General features: G+C 36.4%; 1 protein-coding gene and 1 pseudogene across 3 annotated transcripts; both read left to right on the forward strand.

Moving 5' to 3' along the window:
- The first annotated feature begins 3,316 nt into the window (after positions 1–3,316).
- Positions 3,317–6,693, forward strand: LOC104107623 (F-box/kelch-repeat protein At3g06240-like). Of its 3 annotated transcripts, XR_004509903.2 has the most exons (4): positions 3,317–4,604; positions 4,839–4,987; positions 5,545–5,775; positions 6,243–6,693. XR_004509903.2 is itself a non-coding variant. In XM_009616473.4 (2 exons), the coding sequence occupies exon 1, from the start codon at positions 3,434–3,436 to the stop codon at positions 4,559–4,561; it is 1,128 nt and encodes a 375-aa protein (XP_009614768.1). In that variant the 5' UTR covers positions 3,317–3,433; the 3' UTR covers positions 4,562–4,604; positions 5,545–5,974. The 3 variants fall into 3 exon arrangements, 1 of the variants encoding a protein (XP_009614768.1); XR_688832.4 differs by lacking the exon at positions 6,243–6,693 and having other exon boundaries at positions 5,545–5,974; XM_009616473.4 differs by lacking the exons at positions 4,839–4,987; positions 6,243–6,693 and having other exon boundaries at positions 5,545–5,974.
- A 7,367-nt stretch (positions 6,694–14,060) lies between these two features.
- On the forward strand, positions 14,061–15,743 carry LOC104107624 (uncharacterized; annotated as a pseudogene).
- Positions 15,744–21,097: the final 5,354 nt, after the last annotated feature.

The following is a 21,097-nucleotide window of genomic DNA, read 5'->3' on the forward strand; positions in this document are numbered from 1 at the left end:
CGAATTTTATAACTTTTGTCGAGTTCCGAGACGTGGGTCCCACAGGCAATTTTTGAGCTAATTTTCAGATTTTTATGGAAAATCATTAGTGAAATTTATTCCAATAAATTTTATTGACTGAAACGACTTATTTATGACCAGATTTGAGGCATTTGGAGACCAATTCACGAGGAAAGGACATTGCAGAATAAGAATTTCGCGGCTTGAAGTAAGTAACGATTGTAAATCTAGTCCTGAGGGTATGAAACCCGGATTTCGTATCACTCTACTATTTTGAAGTGACGCACATGCTAGGTGACGGGCGTGTGGGCATGCACTATTGGGGATTGTGACTTGGTCCGTCCCATAGCAACTGTAAAGTTGCATATTTTATGGAAATTATATGATACTTATATGTTTTAGAAAGAATTTCTGTAAATTGGGGCTGAATGCCATGTTTGGGCCTTGTGCCAGTGCTGTTTGGACCCTTAGGGGCTTTTTCTTACTATCCTCTCATTATTTTCGATTGAAAATCTATACTCAGTCATGTTTATACTTGTTTACCGCATAACTCAATTTTGTGACTTTATTTTGATGCATATAAATGTTTTGGGCCGAATGCTCTGTTTTACTGAAATGCCCGAGTGGCTTGAGAGGTTTATGACTGAGTGAGGCCGAGGACCTGATTTGTGAATATATTTATAGGATCGGGTTGCACGCTGCAACATGTTTGATATCGGCCGAAGGCCTGATTGTGAGGATGAGTGTGGATCGGGGCTACCCGCCTGCAACATACTTTATTATTATAACACGTGAGTTGTCCGTGCAGATTATTAGCGCTTGGGCTGAAGGAACCCCTCCTGATTCTGTACAACACCCCCAGTAAGCGCATGTACCTACTGAGTACGAGTGCCGAGTGCTGAGTGACTGAGAGGCATGAGTGATTGTGAGGTATGTCCGAGTGGCAAGAGTGATTGTGAGGTATGCCCGAGTGGCACGAGTGACTGTGAGGTTTGCCCGAGGGGCTGTATATGAGTGATGTTTTGCCCGAGGGGCTGTTTATGATTTTATCATTTTTGTTCACCTTTGCATTGAGCCTTTTTTTGAAAAACTGTTGGAAAAAATATCTTTAAATAATTTTTATTGAAACCGGGTTTAAACGAGATGATTTGATTCAAACACTGATTTTTAGAGCATGTTGTACTTTACTTAGATTTCATGATATGAACGTTATATGCTTTATTGCTCGTCACTACTGCTTAGTCTTTTTTTTATTGTTGTTACTTACTGAGTTAGCGTACTTACGTTACTCCCTGCACCTTGTATGTAGATTCAGGTATAGCTGGATACGGTAGTGGTTATTGAGTGTTCTGGTTGTAGATTTTCTTGGAGATAGCAAGGTAGTTGTTTGGCGATCGCAGCCCCTGCTCTTCTCCTTCTTATCTTCCTCTAGTTGTATTTAGCTATTTTTCATGCTGATTTAGCCTTGATATTGTTAGACAGATTGTAGTAGATGCTCATGACTAGTGACACCCCGATGTAGGGCTTTTCCTTCCGCACTTTTATTTTGATTTGAACTCCTTTACGAAGGTTTTTTTATAGTAAATAATATTGAAATTATCTTTAAAAGGAAAATATCGGTTTGTTTTGGAAATGAGTCGGCTTACCTAGTTCCACGATAGGCGCCATCATGACAGGGGTTAGTTTTGGGTCATGACAAGTCTACAATTTTGTCATGAGTTTTATCCGAAACTTCAGTTTAAACATGCTTAAGTTTTTGTCTTGCAGTATGTAATTTTCTAATTAGTTTTTTCTAATGCATGCTGAAATTTTTTAGTTCATTTGCTAAATTTCATATCAAAACATGCTGAAGTTTTGCCCTGCAGTTTAAAGTTTTGTCAATAGTCTTCTATTAAAGAAGGGGAAAATCGTCTTTTTAAAACGCCTTTAACAAAAAAAATGGGTACAGATACAAATATAAAAACAAAACGGGTATAAGTTAAAAAGGGGCGACCAAATAGCCCATGCAATTTTTATCCTGCTTTTGCATTAATTCAATTTTTGATGTGATATATTGAGGAGTTCATTTTACACACTACACTATTCTTATAATGTTTGATCTGCCTCTACATAATGCTTTTCTCTCATAGAATTTTAACATTTTTTTTTCAAGTGAAATTAATGGCCAACCACAATTTTAACCTTTAAATACTTTTTTTTATAATTTTATCTTCATTAAAAAAATAATTAATTGAACTCTACCAGTCTAGTCTTTCCAATGGTCTTAATATGTTAAATTATCAGTGTAAGCATGTAATGCAAAATGCAGTCGCGTACCTATCAATGATCATGTCATCACCAATAACACTTACAACAACAACAACAACCCAGTATAATCTCACTAGTGAGGTCTGGGAAGGGTAGTGTGTACGCAGACCTTACCCCTACCCTTGGGGTAGAGAGGCTGTTTCCAATAGACCATCGGCATCCTTCCCTCCAAGAACTCCCCACCTTACTCTTCGGGTGACTCGAACTCACAACCTCTTGGTTGGAAGTGGAGGGTGCTTACCATCAGAATAACCCACCTTATCAGAAATCTATGAGCGTACTGATTTTCGTAATCAGAGGCTGAACTTCAAGTACTAGTCTTTTCTGAATTTTAAAATAATAATTTCAAGTACTAGTGACTGAATTCTAAATTTAATATTTATATATATTTAATTAATTTTTTAATATAGATTGTTTTAACAAAAACTATTCTGTTCAGTCAAGCCCGAAGCTCGACTTCTGCGTTCGCCATGTTCATAAGTCCTAAATGATAGCCATGTATAAAGGAAAAGTTCTTATGTTTGTCAAATCAAATATAGGCAGATCAGGTGGAATTTAGGAAAATGACAATGCAAGTAAAAGTAAGGCAAATGAGAGAGGAAAGTGTACCTTACGTGTAAGGTTCGCAAGAGACTCATTATTGAATCTAATGCGTTCACATCATAACCATATATTTGTTTCCTACACTTATTAATCTGTCCATACATTGTGCTGCCTCTTCTTCCACTCGTTGCAATATGATACCTTGTTCATTTAAACTTGTTTACTATATTAAAAATATATTTTTATTTTTATTTATTTACTATACTAAATGAAGAAAAAAAATATTTTTTTTATTTTATCATTACCATTAAATTATAAAATATATATTTTATTTATTATTTTTTAAGAAGCGTGAAAAATTTAAATTGAATAATTAAAAATGAATAGCGGGAATAATTGCAATAAGCATAGTCAATGTGACCCACCTATTTCAGGAAAAGATATAAATTGTAATAATGAGACAATACTTTCATATGATATCTTTATATTTCTGCAATTCTCTTAGGCCAAAAAAAAAAAACATTTCGCAAACTCCACATAAAGTTTTTCAAGAACAGCTTGATGCTATTGATTCTTAGTAGCAATGGAAACATCTGAAGGAACAAACCTTTTTCCCCAAGAATTATCAACCCTCCCACAAGAACTCATCATTGAAATTCTGGTCAGATTACCTGTCAAACTCCTCTTGAAATTCAGGTGTGTTTCAAAATCATGGCTTTCTTTACTCTCAAATACTGAATTCCGCAAAACCCATGTCAATTTTTCCATAAAGAATCCCAAAATGGCTGATTATACAATTGTTGGTGTAGCCTCAGTCTCTGGTTTAGGTAAAATCTGCCATGTTTACACCATACAGTGTGAAAATTCATTTATTACTGTGGCTAAACATGGTTGTCCTCCTAAATCTTTGCCTCTCTCGGCTTGGCTTTTGGGTTCTTGCAATGGTTTAGTTTGTTTAACTAGTGACTCATTTACGCTAATGCTATTGAATCCATGTACTGGAAATTTTAATGTATTTCCTGATACAATGTCTCAGTATAAAGTTGGTGCTGGTGGTTGTTATGTTAGATATGGATTTGGTTATGATGCATCTATTGAAGATTATAAGGTTGTCAAGATCTTTAGTTTTCCTCAGAGTGAGGGCAGACATGAGAACATAGTTAAGGTTTATAGCTTAAAGGCTAATTCTTGGTCGACTATTCAGGGTTTTAATAGTGGTCGTATAAATGGAATGGTGGGTGTGTTTTCAAATGGGGCTCTTCATTGGGATGTTTGTCATCCTCATATTTCGTGTGCTTCTTCGGCGATTATTACTTTGGATTTGGCTGCAGAGAAATATGGAAAAATAGCACTGCCTAGTTATGAAGATGGAGGTATTCATTGGACATTAGGCGTTTCAAGAGGGCGTTTAGTTGCCTGTTGCAACTATGAAACAAATAAGGCAGATATTTGGGTGATAAAGGAGTATGGTGTCGAGAAATCCTGGACTAAGTTGGTTGCCATCTCGTTGCCTGTTGATCGTAGAGTTGATATCACTCCATTGTATATGGCAGAGAACGGTGATGAAGTTCTGCTGAAGCTTGGCACAGAGCTAATACTGTACAATTCAAGGAACGCATCATTCAAGCGACTTGCCGATTATGTGTCGGGTGATTTCCTTCAAGTTCAAGTGGCCACCTACTTAGAGAGCCTTACTTCACCTCATATTTAGTGATGTGATGACAGGTTACGCCTTGAAGGCAAAAAAAGAGAGGGTAAAAGATCTTTCTGATTGCCTGGTATCCCTGTTCTCAAATTTATTGATAACTTTGTGTCGTCATATTTTTTCGCATTTTCCTTGTCTAGTAAGAAATGTCGGAGGAAAATTACACTGCATAGATAGGTTAAATTTTTATTCTATATGTATATTCTATATATGTTGACTCCCCTTTATTTCTTTGTATGTTTACTTATTTATATTTTGACTTCATTCCGTCACTGCTTGTCAGGTGCTTGGCTTGCAACATTGAACCGAGAAATGCTACAATTATCATGCTCAATTGGAGTTCTATATTTCTACACAATTCATATCATGGGCCATGTTGTTACAAAATCCTTGAATCCACTAAAGATCAATGCCAAATAGGAAAGATTTGGGGTAATAAACAGCTGCCTGAATGCATATTAAATATGTACTGATCATCTTCTCGTGAGCTTCATGAAAGTTCCTAGTGTAATTTGGTTTGTTTTGATAGGTTGTTGAACAACTAGGCTAGCAAGTTCCCTTTGGGGACATCCAATAAAAGAATTTGTGAATATACAAAAGAGTAAAGTAGCTTGTTACAATAAGGACACTTCTTTGCTCAAGTAGTTTTGAGGTTGATTCCTCGAGATCTACGTGCTGCAAGTTTTTCCAGTTTAAGTTTTGGCATGTTCTTGCTCTCCAGGAACTGGGGTTATGCATCTCTCTGGTGCTCGTTAAATGCTCTCCCTCAAGAATTACACACACAAAAACAGATATGTGCGTGTGTGTTTGTTTGTGTGTGAGAGTGTTGTTTGTTGTTGGGGGGGGGGGGGGGGGATGCAATGGTAGAATAGTGAACTTTGAAAACATGAAGAACTAAAAGGAACAACAAACAAAGAAACTACTGGCAGCTGATTTTTTTGTTTATTTCACAAATAGATGCAGCTGTTAAGTGTTGTTGATCTCTTCAGGATGGAGCTCATGGGCAAAAAGGCGCACACTTCAGTGACTTGTTGCCTGCATTAAAAGACCAACTAAATGAGGCGAAACACCCAACTCGTATTGCTTGTAGCTTCAGAGCCAGAGCCGATGCCTCAACTGAACTTTTAAGAACACAACCACAAAGTCATAAGATACCAGCACGAATCACGGCTTCCCTTTTTGTACAATGCCCTTTTGATCATCGGATATAAGTGGATGAGGTAAATATTGCTTAGTATTCTTTCATATTTTCCCTTCTTGTTTCGGCATGAAACTCCTTTTCTGCATGTTACTGAAGAAGGGGAAATATGAAATTAACATTTTTCAATAATTTCAAAAAAGCAATTCATCAATTACAAATCTGCAGTGTTGCTAAAACTTTGTTTCAACGGTCTTTACTGGAAATTTTGATTCAGTTTATATTGTCATTGTACTCTATAGGGTTATTCGATTCAGTTCCTAGTTAATAGCATGAACTGTGAAATTGAACAGTGAATAGACCATTTAAAGTTGAAAAAGAATAATATACGGAAAACTACATAGTAATTATTTTGTGTATTAATATACATAAAATATACATATTTTATACATAATCAATGTATATTTTTTCTATATTTGGCTCGGATGTAATTATTTTTGGCCGAATGTGTGACTTGTCCAATAATATCCTCTATATCTGCACCCAAAGGTGTGACCTAGTGGTCAATGAAATGGGTTAGAACCATGAGGTCTCAGGTTCAAATCCCAGCGGAGGCAAATACTAGGTGATTTCTTCTCATCTATCCAAGCCTTGGTGGATAGAGTTACCTGGTACATGTTGCTGGTGGGAGGTGACAGGTATCCTGTGGAATTAGTCGAGGTGCGCGCAAGCTGGCCCAATCTTGAGACAATCAGTTATTTTTTGACTTACCAAAACCAATGAAATGATATATAGAGAAAACTTAACCATGGTGGAAGGGTGCTTCAGATGACACAACAGAATTGTGAGAAAATCAGAACAAAGGATCTTATGATTCACTGCATATCTACTGCAACTTCGGTTGGATGTACTAAATAATACCTGTATTAAGTTTTGTGTGAGATAAAATGTTAAATAAAAATATACTGATTAACTGAAAGGAAATGCCCATTAAACTAAATATTTCTTGCATAACAATCTTACATTATTAATCACGGCATAATAATTCCTTATTATTAGTTACCACATTAATATTCTTTTTATAATTCTTATTTGCCATATAAATAATCTCCTGCATTATAATCCCTGCCGCACAACTTTATGCGCTAAGCAAACCGCCCTAGGGATGCATACCAAAAGGGTTTTAAAGCTTTTGTACTACCAAAAGCCAAAAAATCTCAGCCACTGCTAATGGAATTCTCGAAGCGAATAGCAGCAACATCAATTGCTGGCTTTATTTTGGGTTCATGTAATGGATTGTTTTGTATTTCTAGTCGCTATAAGAAATACTTCATATGGAATCCATCTACAAGAGAATTGAAAGAATTGCCCCTTTCGTGAGACTTATGGTTTTGGTTATAATGAGTGTCAAAAGGATTACAAAATTGTAAAGAGAAAGAAAGATACTGAGTATGGTTTTCTGTATGAGGTTAAGTTTTATAGTGTAAGAACTAATTCTTGGCAAAAGACTTTAGAGTTCACAGGTGCTATCATATCCAACCGTCTTGGTAAATTTATAAACGAAAGACTCCACTGGGTTGCCTACCACAAGGCTAAGAGTCGTGTAGACAGCTCAAAGTTTATTTTATCATTAGACCTCGTAAATGAGACATGTGGTAATATAGCAATGCCCAACTTTGGCGATAAGTTTGACTGGCGACTAGAGAGTTTGGGAAGTAATCTGTGTGTATTCTATGACCGACGAATGGATGTGTGGGTGATGAAGGAGCAGGGAATTTGGTGATTTCTGTCCCTCTCTGTAATTTTGGTCGTCCTTGGCCAATATTCATCTTCCAGAATGATGAAATTTTACTGAAAGGTGGTTCAATGTTAGTGTTATATAATTCGACACACAACAGTTTCAAGAGTTCAAAGGTTCAGGGCGATTTTGGTTATATACCTGCATTTCATATGTACGTTGAAAGCTTCGTTTCGCCAAATTCATTGGTGGAATTTAAAGAGCTGAGGATCAATGAGTGAAGGATCACTTTGCAATAGTCAAATTCACTGCATTAAAACAATTCAAACAATTACAAATCCGCATTGTTGGTAAAACTTGAACTCCTCTATTTCAACAGTCCTTACTGGACTTTCTGTTTTAGTTTCTATTGTCAATTTCTGCTGAGTTTTTTAATTCCGTTCCTAGTTAATAGCATGAATGGTTACCATTTGAAAACGAATAAACCATTTAAAGTTGTTAAATAAGAGATGTGAAATCTCCATTGGAATCTCTCTTACCAAGTTATAGCTGGAAAAATTAATGAACTTGACAAATGGAATTGTTTTAATATACTGGATTATTTTCCTTTAAACAGTGATATTCTAAAAAAGAATTGGTGTGACTTCAACTATTTTGTTTTGGGAGAGGTCAAGATTTATAGATATTTGAGTATTAGATTCCAGAGGAGATACTTCCATATAATGTGATTGGATTGTAAATTTAGAGTAACTGTTAATATGACCAAATTTTCATGATATTTGCCATGACGTAATATCCATTATAACAAATTTGTGGTTCATGACATTTGCCATGACATAATATACATTATAATAAATTTGTGGATCATGACATTTGTCATGACATAATATCCATTATTAGGTCAAGAATTTCTTGCTATAAATAGAGGAGTTTCTCCTCATTTGAAAACACACAAATTCAAGAGCTTTTCACTCTTGTTTTTCTTTCTCCTCCTTTATTTCATTACAGAGTATTTTGTAAGAGAGTGAGTGTTGGGAAACACTTGTGTGAACCCTTTCTTTGGAGTAATCTTGTGAGGTTATTCTCTTGGGGTATTTGGAATTAATTAGAGTATTTACTCTAATTTTGTACTCTCTTTTGTACTCGTGTTGGTATAGTGAAATTGCTCCTCTCCGCTTGTGGATGTAGGTCACCTTGATCGAACCACGTTAAATTTGTGTCTTCTTTATATTCTTTAATTGCCGAATTCCATTGTCTTTGTTATTGTCATTATACCGTAGTTTGACTAAATTTCGCACTACCCGGGTTCCCGATCCTAACAAATTGGTATCAGAGCCAGATCTAACCGGGTTAAATAGCCAAAATGACTATAACAAAGTCTTATGTTGAGAAATTTGACCGAAGTGCAAACTTCGGAATGTGGCAATTAAAGATGGAAGCTATCCTAATTCAGGATGGCTTAGATTTGGCACTGCAAGGAAAGGAGAAGATGCCGGATAAAATGACGGACGAGGAGTTTGCCGTCATAGACAAAAAGGCAAAAGCAGGTATTATTTTAAATCTTTCAAATGAGGTTTTGCGTGAAGTTGCAGCAGAAAGCTCAGCCAAATGCATATGGGAAAAGCTTAAAACCTTATATACGAAAAGAACAGTAGAAAACAGGCTTTACCTAAAGCAAAAACTCTACACTTTTCGTATGGCTGAAGGTACCTCTATATGTACTCATCTTGATACTTTTGATTCTCTTCTTATGGATTTAAGTAACATAGATGCTGAAATCAAAGATGAGGATCAAACTGTGTTATTGTTTGTTTCCTTACCCAACCGTTTAAACATATAAGAGATACTATGCTTTATGGAAAGGATAATATCTCTTATAAAGATATCAAATCTATTTTGAAATCAAAAGAACAAATAGATAGAGATATTATTGGAGAAACTAGTGGGAACCAAGGGGGAGACTTATTCATAAGAGGTAGATCCAATAAGAAAGATTCAAGTAGTGAGAAACCTAAATCAAGGTCAAAATCCAGATATAAAAATGTCATGTGCAAATATTGTCATAAGAAAGGTCACATTATTTCTGAATGCTTTAAATTGAAAAACAAAGAAAAGCATACAGAAAAGAAAAATGAGCACAAAAATACTGACACTGCCGAAGCAAGTGTAGCTGCTGATGAGACTGAGAGAACTATTTTTTAGCAACTAATAATAGTTTCAAATCTAACAATGAGTGAATTTTAGATTCGGGTTGTTCTTATCATATGTGTCCCAGTCGGGATTTATTTACCACATATGAATCTATTGGAGGTGGAGTTGTCTTGATGGGCAACAATGCTGCCTGCAAAGTTATTGAAAAAGGTACAGTCCGAATCAAAATGCACGATGGTGTGGTGAGAACTCTCACCGATGTTAGACATGTTCCTGACTTGAAGAAAAATCTCATCTCTTTGGGCACTTTAGAATCTCTTGGGTGCAAGTACACAGGTCAAGGTGGAGTTCTGAAAATTTTTCATGGTGCTCTTGTGATCATGAAAGCACGCAGATCTGGTACGTTGTATACTCTTTTGGGATCTACTGTTACAGGTGCTGCTGCAGTTTCAATATCAGATAAATCAGATTCTGACATCACCAAATTGTGGCATATGCGATTGAGGCATATGAGTGAAAAAAGTCTTTCCATCCTCAGTAAAAGAGGTCTCTTATGTGGCCAAAGTACCGGAAATATGGAGTTCTGTGAACATTGTGTGTTCGGAAAGCAGAAAAGAGTCAACTTCAAATCTCCAGCGATTCATAGAACAAAAGGTACTTTGGATTACATTCATTCAGATCTTTGGGGTCCTTCACGCACCCCATCAAAATGTGATGTCAGGTATATATTAACTTTCATTGATGATTATTCAAGGAAAGTTTGAGTTTATTTTCTGAAAAATAAAAGTGATGTTTTCTTAAATTTCAAACAATGGAAAGTTTTGATTGAGAAGCAAACAGGAAAACATGTTAAGCGGCTTAGAACAGATAATGGCTTGAAATTTTGTAATGATGAATTCAACGAATTTTGCAAGAATGAAGGAATTGCTCGACATCATACTGTGAGAATGACACCTCAGCAAAATGGTGTGGCAGAAAGGATGAATAGACCTCTTTTGGAAAGGGCTCGTTGCATGATTTTAAATGCTGGGTTGACAAACGCCTTTTGGGCAGAAGCTATCTCTACAGCTTGTTATATTGTTAACCGAGCTCCTTCTGCACCTTTGAACTTTAAGACTCCAGAGAAAATGTGGTGAGGTACTCCTGTTAATTATTCTGATTTAAAGATATTTGGTTGCCCTGCATACATGCATGTAAATGATGGAAAATTAGAGCCAAGGGCTAAAAAGTGCATTTTCTTTGGGTATGCATCTGGGGTGAAAGGATACCGACTATGGTATCCTGATCCCGCGGTACCAAAATTTATAATTAGCAGAGATGTAACCTTTGATAAATCCTCTATGTTACATTATAGAAAAGAGTCTTCTAGTCCTTGTAATACAGATAAAGGAAAGAGTACACAGAATCAGGTGGAGATTGAGATTGACATTCCTTCTGAGCCAAGCTCATCAACTTTGGAGCAAAATACAGTTGAAACTCCTGAAGTTGAGACAGAAGCTGAAATTCCTGAAGTTGAGACTCCTGAAGTTGAACCAAAAGAAGAGGAGTATTCTATAGTCAAACATAGACCAAGAAGAGAAGGTAAACAACCATTAAGGTTTGGAGATTATGTTGCATTTGCTTTTTCAGTTGTACAGGAAACTGAAGAAATTAGAGAACCATCAAAATATTCAGAAGCAGTTTATGGTGCTGACTCAGCCAAGTGGCTGATTGCAATGAATGAAGAAATTGAGTCTATCCACAAGAATGATACTTAGTCTTTTGTGAAGCCGCCATCAGGAAAAAGAATTGTTGGTTGCAAATGGGTCTTCAAGAAAAAAGATGGCATTCCAGGGGTTGAAGATACGAAGTATAAGACACGATTAGTTGCAAAGGGCTATAGTCAGGTACAAGGAGTTGATTTTAATGATATTTTCTCACTTTTTGTTAAACATAACTCTATTCGTGTCTTGCTTGCCTTCGTTGCCATGTATGTTTTGGAATTAGAACAACTTGATGTTAAGACAACTTTCTTACATGGTGAACTTGAACTCTGTTCAGAAGATCAACACTAGAGACAATCCCGCTGACATGTTCACAAAACCTCTTCCAGTGTCCAAGTTCAAACTTTGTCTAAACTTGATTGGCATTTATGAAGAATGATTTTGCCCATTGGGGTTTTTGCGGAGAAGGTGGAGCAAATTTACTATATAAAATCCGAAATTAGGCCAATGTGGTGATTTATAATATGGCCAAATTTTCATGATATTTTCCATGACATAATATCCATTATAATAAATTTGTGGTTCATGACATTTGCCATGACATAATATCCACTATTATGCCAAGGATTTCTTGCTATAAATAGAGGAGTTTCTGCTCATTTGAAAACACACCAATTCAAGAGCTTTTCACTCTTGTCTTTCTTTCTCCTCCTTTATTTCATTATAGAGTATTTTGTAAGAGAGTGAGTGTTGGGAAACACTTGTGTGAACCCTTTCTTTGGAGTAATCTTGTGAGGTTATTCTCTTGGGGTATTTGGGATTAATTAGAGTATTTACTCTAATTTTGTACTCTCTTTTGTACTCTTGTTGGTATAGTGAAATTGCTCCTCTCCGCTTGTGGATGTAGGTCACCTTGACCGAACCACGTTAAATTTGTGTCTTCTTTATATTCTTTAATTGTCGAATTCCATTGTCTTTGTTATTGTCATTATACCGTAGTTTGGCTAAATTCCGTACTACCCAGATTCCCGATCCTAACAGTAACCAAAGTTAGATGTCAACTTTCTAGCATCTTTCAACAACTTACTTTCATCTTTCTTCAGCTTGAGCCTTGAGGTGGCTCCATTAGGATGGCCTTTTCCTTTGATTTACACAATATTAACCATTTACATTCAATGTAATTTGCACGTTCTTATCAACATGTATGAGATAGTTTTGGTACACTTCAATAGCTAAACTTCCCCCCATCTTCGACAGTATTGAATCTTTTTTACCGTCAAATGGATGGTTTCTTACACGAGAACCACAATTAACAATCTAATTGGTCCACTTCCTGATCCTGCTATCATGATAGAATTATTTCGTAACGGCAATCAATTAAATTGGAAAATAACCAAAAACATTAGGTGCTTCCCGAAACATTAGATTTTCCATCTTAGCTTGAATCTAATGCAGAGAAAAAATAAATCAAAATCAGCTCATCTCAACTACAAACAGTTACCAATTTAGCTCCAAAGGATATTAGTTAGTAAATGATTGGTTAGCATGTGATGTTAGTTACTACTTTTTTAAAAGCCAAAAACATTAAGGTTCCCAGTTGCATGACCCTGATGGAAATATCATACAAGGAGAAGTACATATTAGTATTTCACATGAAACTATGGGTGTCCAACGGAACAGGGAGGCCCGGCCTAGTCCCTGCCCGGTCCGTCAGAAATAAGTGGGATGATTTTGGGGGAAGGAACGTGGGATGGGACGGGACTGCCGTTTCGTCCCCGTTAAGGCCCGGTCCCTGCCCGCCAGCTTGCCATAATTTTCCTTTTTTAAAAAAAAAAGAAGAAAAAGTTAGCCTTTGACTGGTTTTAAAAAACTAGTTGTTGCAAACCTTAAAAAATAGCCGTTGTCAACTTAAATTAATAAAAAAAGTTTTAAAAAAGCCCACTTAAGGCCCACGCCCCATCCCATTAGTTAGTGGGATGGGATGGGCCAATGGGTCGTCCCGTTTATCCCAGCCCAGATAAGGGTCCCTTTTATCCCTTTAAGTTTTCGCACGTCTGTTCCGGTAAATCGTCCCGTCTAGTCCCGTCTAGTTCGACAGCTATACATGAAACCAGCAATACGTTCTCTTGGTTCAACTTTTTCTTTTAATATATATAGCAAAATGAAAGGTATCAGGAAATGTTAAATATAATATACGTACTTTTTAAGACCTGCAAAAGCAGTAGAAATTTTGGGTAATGAAAACTGAATCTTTAATCCTCCTGATTGAAGCTAAAAGGAGCAAGACTCTTTGTGAACTGTACTCACCAATAAATACTTTACGAATTACTAACCAATTAAATTCAATATAGTTTGCATTGACATTTATCTTACAGCAGTATGAAGCAAAAAACTTGCAATTACCATATTTGACAAGGTGTAGGGAGAGGGGTTTATTTTTCCTGATATCCCAGTCTCGAATGTCAAAAAAAAAAATTCATTGAAAGGTAACCGTTGTAATTAGCAGAAGTACCTCATTCTGATATAAAAACTGTGGCGTCAATACTCTAGGGGCACCAAAGAGCTGCTTTTGTCCATAAATTTTTATAGTCAGGCCTGGCTCCTAATTCTATTGTGAGTGGGATTATTCTAGTCCAACTGCACCCGTATATGAAAATCCTGCTAAAACAAGGAAATAATCAATCCCAGTTCCCTAAGGAGAATAGAGTTTCTTGGTTTATATATAATGCACCGTTTTAGTCCCTCCATTAATTATTTCACCAAAACAGCTGGAGTATGACGGTTGAGGTTGCGAACAGGGTCATGAACACTGTCGGCCATTCCATGGGCGATGTGAAACCACAAATCTCTAACTCTAACACAAACGCCGGCTCTGGGAATTCAAAGGAACCCGAGAGCAGGCGTAGACGACGGAAGTAGAAGAGAAACAATAAGGTATCGTCTCATGGAAAAGATAGTAAAGCGGCTAATGGCGGTGCTGATGATAGCTCTTATAAGGAGAAGTCCGATTTTCAAAAGTCTTTGGAGCAAGTTGAAGTGGAATATATCCCAGAGAAGGCAGAGTTAGATGGGGAATTCAGGAACGTCTTCGGGAAATTCTGTTTCGTCGATTCTACTGTTTCTGAGGAGAACGATAGGAAGGACGAGACTGCTGCTGATTCAGAGGAAGAGGAAAAGGCAAAGGAGAAGGTTATAATTTCTAACAAAAAGAAAAAGCTTCAACGTAGGATGAAGATTGCAGAACTGAAACAACTCAGCCGCGCGCGGCCTGATGTTGTTGAAGTATGGGACGTTACTGCAGCAGACCCTAAGCTGTTAGTATATCTGAAATCTTACCGGAATACTGTTCCTGTTCCACGACATTGGAGTCAAAAACGAAAATATTTGCAGGGTAAACGTGGTATAATCAAGAAACAGCCGTTTCAACTGCCTGATTTTATAGCTGCGACAGGAATTGATGAGAAAATTAAACAAGCTTACAATGGAAAGGAAAACAGTAAGAAGCTTAAACAAAAGCAGCCAAAAACGGGAAAGATGGATATTGATTATCAGGTTCTCTATGATGCGTTTTTTAAGTATCAGACTAAACCAAAATTGACTAGCTATGGGGATCTATATTATGAAGGAAAGGAATTTGATGGGGTGAAGTTGAGGGAGATGAAACCAGGGACTTTGTCTCAAAAACTAAAAGAGGCTCTTGGACTTAATGACGCTCCTCCTCCTTGGCTGATCAATATGCAGATATATGGTCCTCCACCGTCTTATTCGATTCCTGGACACAATGCTCCTATTCCACCTGGAGCCAAGTTTGGCTATCAGTCTGAACGTTGGGGTAAACCGCCTGTTGATGAATATGGACGCAATTTATATGGAGATGTCTTTCGTGTGCTGCAACAAGACCAGCCTAATTATGAGGATGAACCTGTTGATAAGACTAAGCATTGGGGTGACTTGGAGGAAGAGGAAGTGGAAGAAGAGATGGAGGAAGAGGAGCTGGACGACGGTATTCAGTCTGTGGACAGCCTTTCTAGTACTCCAACTGAAGCTGAGACTCCTGATTTTATTGACCTTCGGAAGCAGCAGAGGAAGGAGCCTGAGAAGCCTCTCTACCAGGTGCTTGAAGAGAATGAAGAAAAGGTAGCTCCAGGAATTCTTCTTGGAACAACTCATACTTATGTGATTAATAACACTGGAACTCGAGACAAGACTGCTGCCAAAGTGGTCCAGCTGCTTAAAGGTCAGAAATCAGATAGAGTTAACGTTACTTTGGCACCTGAAGAGTTGGAACTGATGGAAAATGTCCTGCCGGACAAATACAAAGAAGCTAGAGAAGAGGACGATTTACCTAGTCAGAGAGAGGATTTCAGTGACATGGTAGCAGAGAATGAGAGGAAGAAAAAGAAGAAGCGCAAGATGCAGGAAAAAGAGGGCAAGTGGAAGAAGAAATTCAAGTTTTGAGGGGGATCTTGCATTTTTTAGTCTATACCATATAAGATAAGATATTTTAGGCCATCCAGCTAAGGAGTATCCAACCTTGAGCATTCATTGGTAAGTATATATGAAGCTTGTAATGGCTTAATGAAGTGGTATCATTTTGTGTTTAGCATAGTTCATGCTGTATGATTAGATATTACCAGATTCTATTTGACTCTTCTCACTGATCAATGTTAATGTTTGTGCTATTGCAGAGCTTGCTTATAAAGGACTAATATTTCAGCTTGAAAAAAAAAAGTACTCGATGTTGCCTTCGTCAAGCTGCTGCAGAAGCAAATTTACACTTATTTTTGAGTGCGCTTATATTATATGGCAGTGACTGAAGTTTAACAGCTTCTATTTATCTCTAAAAGCAGCTGAACCTCTAATATGTTCCAACAACTACAATATATGATACAAATATCCAAAACTTTTGACAAAGAGAAGTACACATTACAGTGTATCAGTTACCAAGTAATATGTAGAACAAAATCTATAGGTCAAAAAAGAAAAAGAAGGTCATCGAATTCACATGAACTAAGGGTATGTTTGGTATAACGAAAAATATTTTTCGTGGAAACTATTTTCCAAGAAAATGTTTTCCGTGGAAAACAAGTAGAAATCTTATTCATTTTTCGGTGTTTGATACGCGTAAACTTCCAAACACATAAACCTCCGAACTTGTAAAATTTCGAACATGTAAACCGAAAGATGAAAAAACTAAAACTGAAAATATGTAAAAAAAAAATATTTTTTTTCGGGGGGTTGCAGAAAAACCAAAAAACAGAAATATGAAATTACAAAACAAAAAGTAAAAAAAAATAAAAAATTGTGGGGGGTGGGGGTGGGTGGTGCAGAAAAACGAAAAAATAGAAATTTGAAATTATAAAAAAAAAGTAATTTTTTTTTTGGGGGGGTGTTTGTAGGGTGGGTGGTGACGAAAAAAAAACTAAAATTTGAAAAAACAAAAGCCTTTTCTGAGAGAGGGGGTGGGGTAGGGTTAGGTGGTGGGTGTGGGGTGGGTTGGTGAGGGTGGGGAATAGGGTGAGGAAGGTTGAGAAGGAATTTTGGAAAATGTTTTTCCTTCTCTTGATAAGGAAAATATTTTCCTCCAATTGAAGGAAAATGAGTTCATAAGGAAAATGTTTTTCAAAATATTTAAACCAACCAAACATGGATTCATACCAAACACACCCTAAGAGAAAATAGAAATGATGAGTCTATATGCCTCGATATTTCAAACGATAATATTTGACAGAAGACTTCGTTCAAGAAAAAAACTAATAACGGGGAAACTTAAATTTGAAGTTCTTAAGTATATTTCTGATCTAACATGGAAAATATAAATTAATGAACATTTTAAATGAATAAGTGAATTCAATTTGCAATAGAATTAATTGCTCAAGGCCATTCTAATAGAAAACAAAAAACAATTTCACTGACTAAGATTCCCTATTGCCAGCTCTCCATTTCTGAGTTCCACAAGCTGATCTTTTTGATCAATTATGTAGGCTTTTACTTCCTTTAATTGACTATGCCAAGGCTTGCTTCTATGAAAAGTAGAATGACTCGAATTCTTCATACACATTAAACGATCCATGAAGCATGTTTTCACTTCAATAGTTGAGGTTAGAATGAGTTTCCTAGGATGACAATTCCATAGCAAAGCATTCACACACTCCTCAGACGACCTTATAGTACTTACATTTAATTAGGGGGATAGCAACTCTATGGTGCAGTTGCAAATCTTTCTCGTTGATCTCATTGCATTTGTAAAAATAAAGGAAAACTTGAGACCAAGAGGTCAAACTTGATAGAAATTTCCTACACTTGCAAAACCAAGCCGCAGTTAAATTGTTATGAATAGCAAGCTCAATCTTTGAGTGCTTCAACTGGCTTGACTCTTTTGCAATTATAAGCTCAGGAATTTGATATCCCGCATACTCAAGCGATACCAAATTTGGAACATCAGTTTCTCCTATGCTCGTATAAGAACAAATCTTCAAGTCTTTTAGGGATCGATTCCCACAAAAACGCCCTAGGTCGAGGCGCACCAAAAACGCTTCGTGGTGATGGTATGGGGCGAAAGTCTCAAGAGGCGTACGCCCAATAATTCGGGGGTATAGGACCGGGCGTTCGGGGCATACGCCCGGGCGTTTGAGGCGCATTTTTTTAGTGAGGCGTAAGCCCCAGAGACTTTTTCAAATTAAAACAAAATTTATTGAATAAGTCCTTCATATAATACCCAAATTCTCAAAAGTCAGCTTGGTAATTACTCAAAAGTTTTAAAAAAGAATTGAAATGTATTAAATTTAATAGTCAAGACCTTTTTTATTGATTGAAGCCCTAATTCATGGTCTTTCTCAATTCTTTATCTTGTCCGCTAGTCTGCTAATATCTCCCAAAAGCAATGAATATTTAATTTTTTTTTTTACAAATAACAAAGAGAACTCCATTCTCCTTCATAGCAGCAAGTTCAAAGTACAAATTGCAGGTTAGTCATCCTTTTTGTTCCTCCATGGAGAAAATTTTATTCTTTTAGATTCAAGTTACTTGTGCTTGTAAGTAGCGTATAATAGATTATTTTGACTAGTTTTTTGTGGGGATGAAACACATCTCTCTCTCTCTCTCTCTCTCTCTCTCTCTCTCTCTCTCTATATATATATATATATATATATATATATATATATATATATATATATATATATATATATATATTCACATATTTATAGTTTTCTTCAATTTTTATGCAATTTTACATGTTTATAAATATTTACTGTAATTATATTATTTTAAAAAATATTAAAAATTAAATACCTATGGGCCTTACGTCCCATGCCTCTGGCTTACGCTTCGCTAAGGCATATGTAAAACGCCTCGCCTTATGCCCACGCCTTTTAAAACACTGGTTATACATAGGATAATACCAAATAGGATGTATAATATAGGTTGAAAAAATGTACCAAACAAGGGATTAATAATGCATCATTTTTTTTAATACCTCCTAAAGATGTGTATTAAGTTAGTAAATATATAAATACATTATAGATATATATCACTTTTCACCAGTCAATTCAATAAGTTTCCAGCCTAGTAGACCCATGTATTTATTCCAGTTTGACATCCCGGTTGTCATGCTTCACTTATTTTTATCCGGACACTTTTACGTGTTCAAAACTATTATCTAAAACCCCTCTGACTGTTGACCTAGCTTATGTGGCATAGATAAAGTTGAGGTGGATAAAATACTTGGTACACTCAGTGCAAAAAAAGAGTGAATTTGTGATTCTAATTTTTAGAAGAGAAAATTGAAATAAAAAATATAAAAAATAATAGAAAAGTAAAAAGTAAAACAAAAGACAGAATAGCCTAGTAGACCATTGTACTTGTTCCGATTTGACATCCCGATCCTCTTACTTCACTTGTTTTCATCCATACACTTTAACTTGATCAAAGTCTATATTTTAAACCCCCCCGACCGTTGACCAAGTACATGTGGCAACAAAATGGTTGAGCTGGACAAAGTGTGTGTAATTCACGCAGACAAAGAGCGTGCATATGAAGAATTTGAAGAAGAAATAATTAAAATAAGGAGAAAAAAATCATTAAAATAAGAATAAAAAATAAAATAAAATAAAATAAAAAGATAAAGATAAAATAAGTAAAAAAAATGAAAAAGAAAAAGCAAAGAGATATTGTCTCTTTCTGTTGTTACCCACTCCCATTTAATTTCTTTTTCCTATTAGCTCCCCCCACCCCCACAACACCCCCTATCCTTTTTTGTTATTCCCCATGTACGTTCTTCTTCTTCTTCTTCTTCTTCTTCTTCTTCTTCTTCTCCCCTCCCCCCCCCCCACACAAACACCCCCGCCCCCTCCCTTTTTCATTTTTATTCTTCTTCTTCTTCCCCACTCCCCCATCAACACCCCCGCCCCCTCCCTTTTTGTTTTTTCCCCTTCTTCTTCCCCAATGCCGCCCCCCTCTCCTTCAAAAAAAGAAAAGAAAAACAATCCCTAAAGATCCCTTAAAAGTGGCCATTTCTGCTATCAATACTTATATTCTTCTCTTTTCATCTAATTTTGACCTTTTTTGGTCGTGAAACTCCCAACCTAGCTTCTTCTTTCTCATCCCCTCAATATTCGACTCCGACGATGCCTTGATAGCCGCGGCTAAAAATAATGCGGCGATAATCTACCTAATTAAAAATACCTAAATAATTATACATCGACAGAATGTGAGACGGAGAAAGGAGAAGGGATATGAGACGGACAAGGAAGAAGAAATCTGTGCATTGCTAAGCACAAGGCAACCCTATATGTATTTTGCCTATAAAAAATATCATGGAATATGATGTGTCATCCACGTCAAGCAAGTGAGATACACACACGGTCAGAGAGGTTTAAAATATAGACTTTGATCAAGTTAAAGTGTCTGGATGAAAACAAGTAAAGTAGAACGACCGAGATATCAAACCGGAACAAGGCTATTCTGACAAACAAAAAACACCCAATTTATCTTCAAACCCACACTTAAAGACCCAATCTTCTTCAAAACCAGTCATGTCCATACGTTTCCATCGCTTCCTTCCACCACTATCTTTGCCGTTGTCGCCTCCTTTTCCTCTTCTACCATCACTTCCAACATGTTTTGGCTTATACCTTCAATTGTCTATACCATTTTCCTCCCAAATCAGACCCATAAATGACATAAAATAAAATAAATTTTCAATCATACCCACTCCTCAAAAATAATTCTTGATTCTCAGTAAGTTATTTTTTTCACTTCACTTTCTTCTCTATATTGTATTTCTCTTTTCAAGCAATTTCTTTTGTTCTTGTGTAATTGATGTTTGTTTTCTAAAGATTTCTGATTTGTTTCTCTGTTTGCAGAAGAATAGGGATCTTAAAAATGAGAATTCTGGATTTGTTGTTGTTTACAATTGCTATTGTTGGGTCTGTTAATTATAACCGTTGGGTTTTTATCCATGCTATGGAGGTTGTGTTTCGGTAGTTAAAACTGGGTGGAGAGTTCAAATTGTAGAAAAGGAATGGAGAATCTGAAAATGGTATAGAAAGTTTGAAATATTCTCGTTCAGAAAGTGATGCATGCGTGAGCGTCAATTTTCTTTGCATACATGGTGTGTGCTAATCCTTGAGTGAAAAAGGAAAACGAAAATTAAAATTTTTGAAGAAAAGAAATGACATGTCATAGAAAATCTGAGATGGATACCGATGTGTCATCCACATTTGAAGAACGCGCGGGGGAGAGGGGTTTAAAATAATAGTTTTGAACAAATATAAGCGTTTGAATGAAAATAAGTAAAGTAGGGGGACCGGGAT

This window comes from Nicotiana tomentosiformis, chromosome 9 (genome assembly GCF_000390325.3).
Source record: "Nicotiana tomentosiformis chromosome 9, ASM39032v3, whole genome shotgun sequence".
Lineage (NCBI taxonomy): Eukaryota > Viridiplantae > Streptophyta > Magnoliopsida > Solanales > Solanaceae > Nicotiana > Nicotiana tomentosiformis.

Excerpts from the sequence above, each read along its gene's own strand:
- LOC104107623 (XM_009616473.4), top strand. The coding sequence starts at position 3,434 with ATGGAAACATCTGAAGGAACAAACCTTTTTCCCCAAGAATTATCAACC.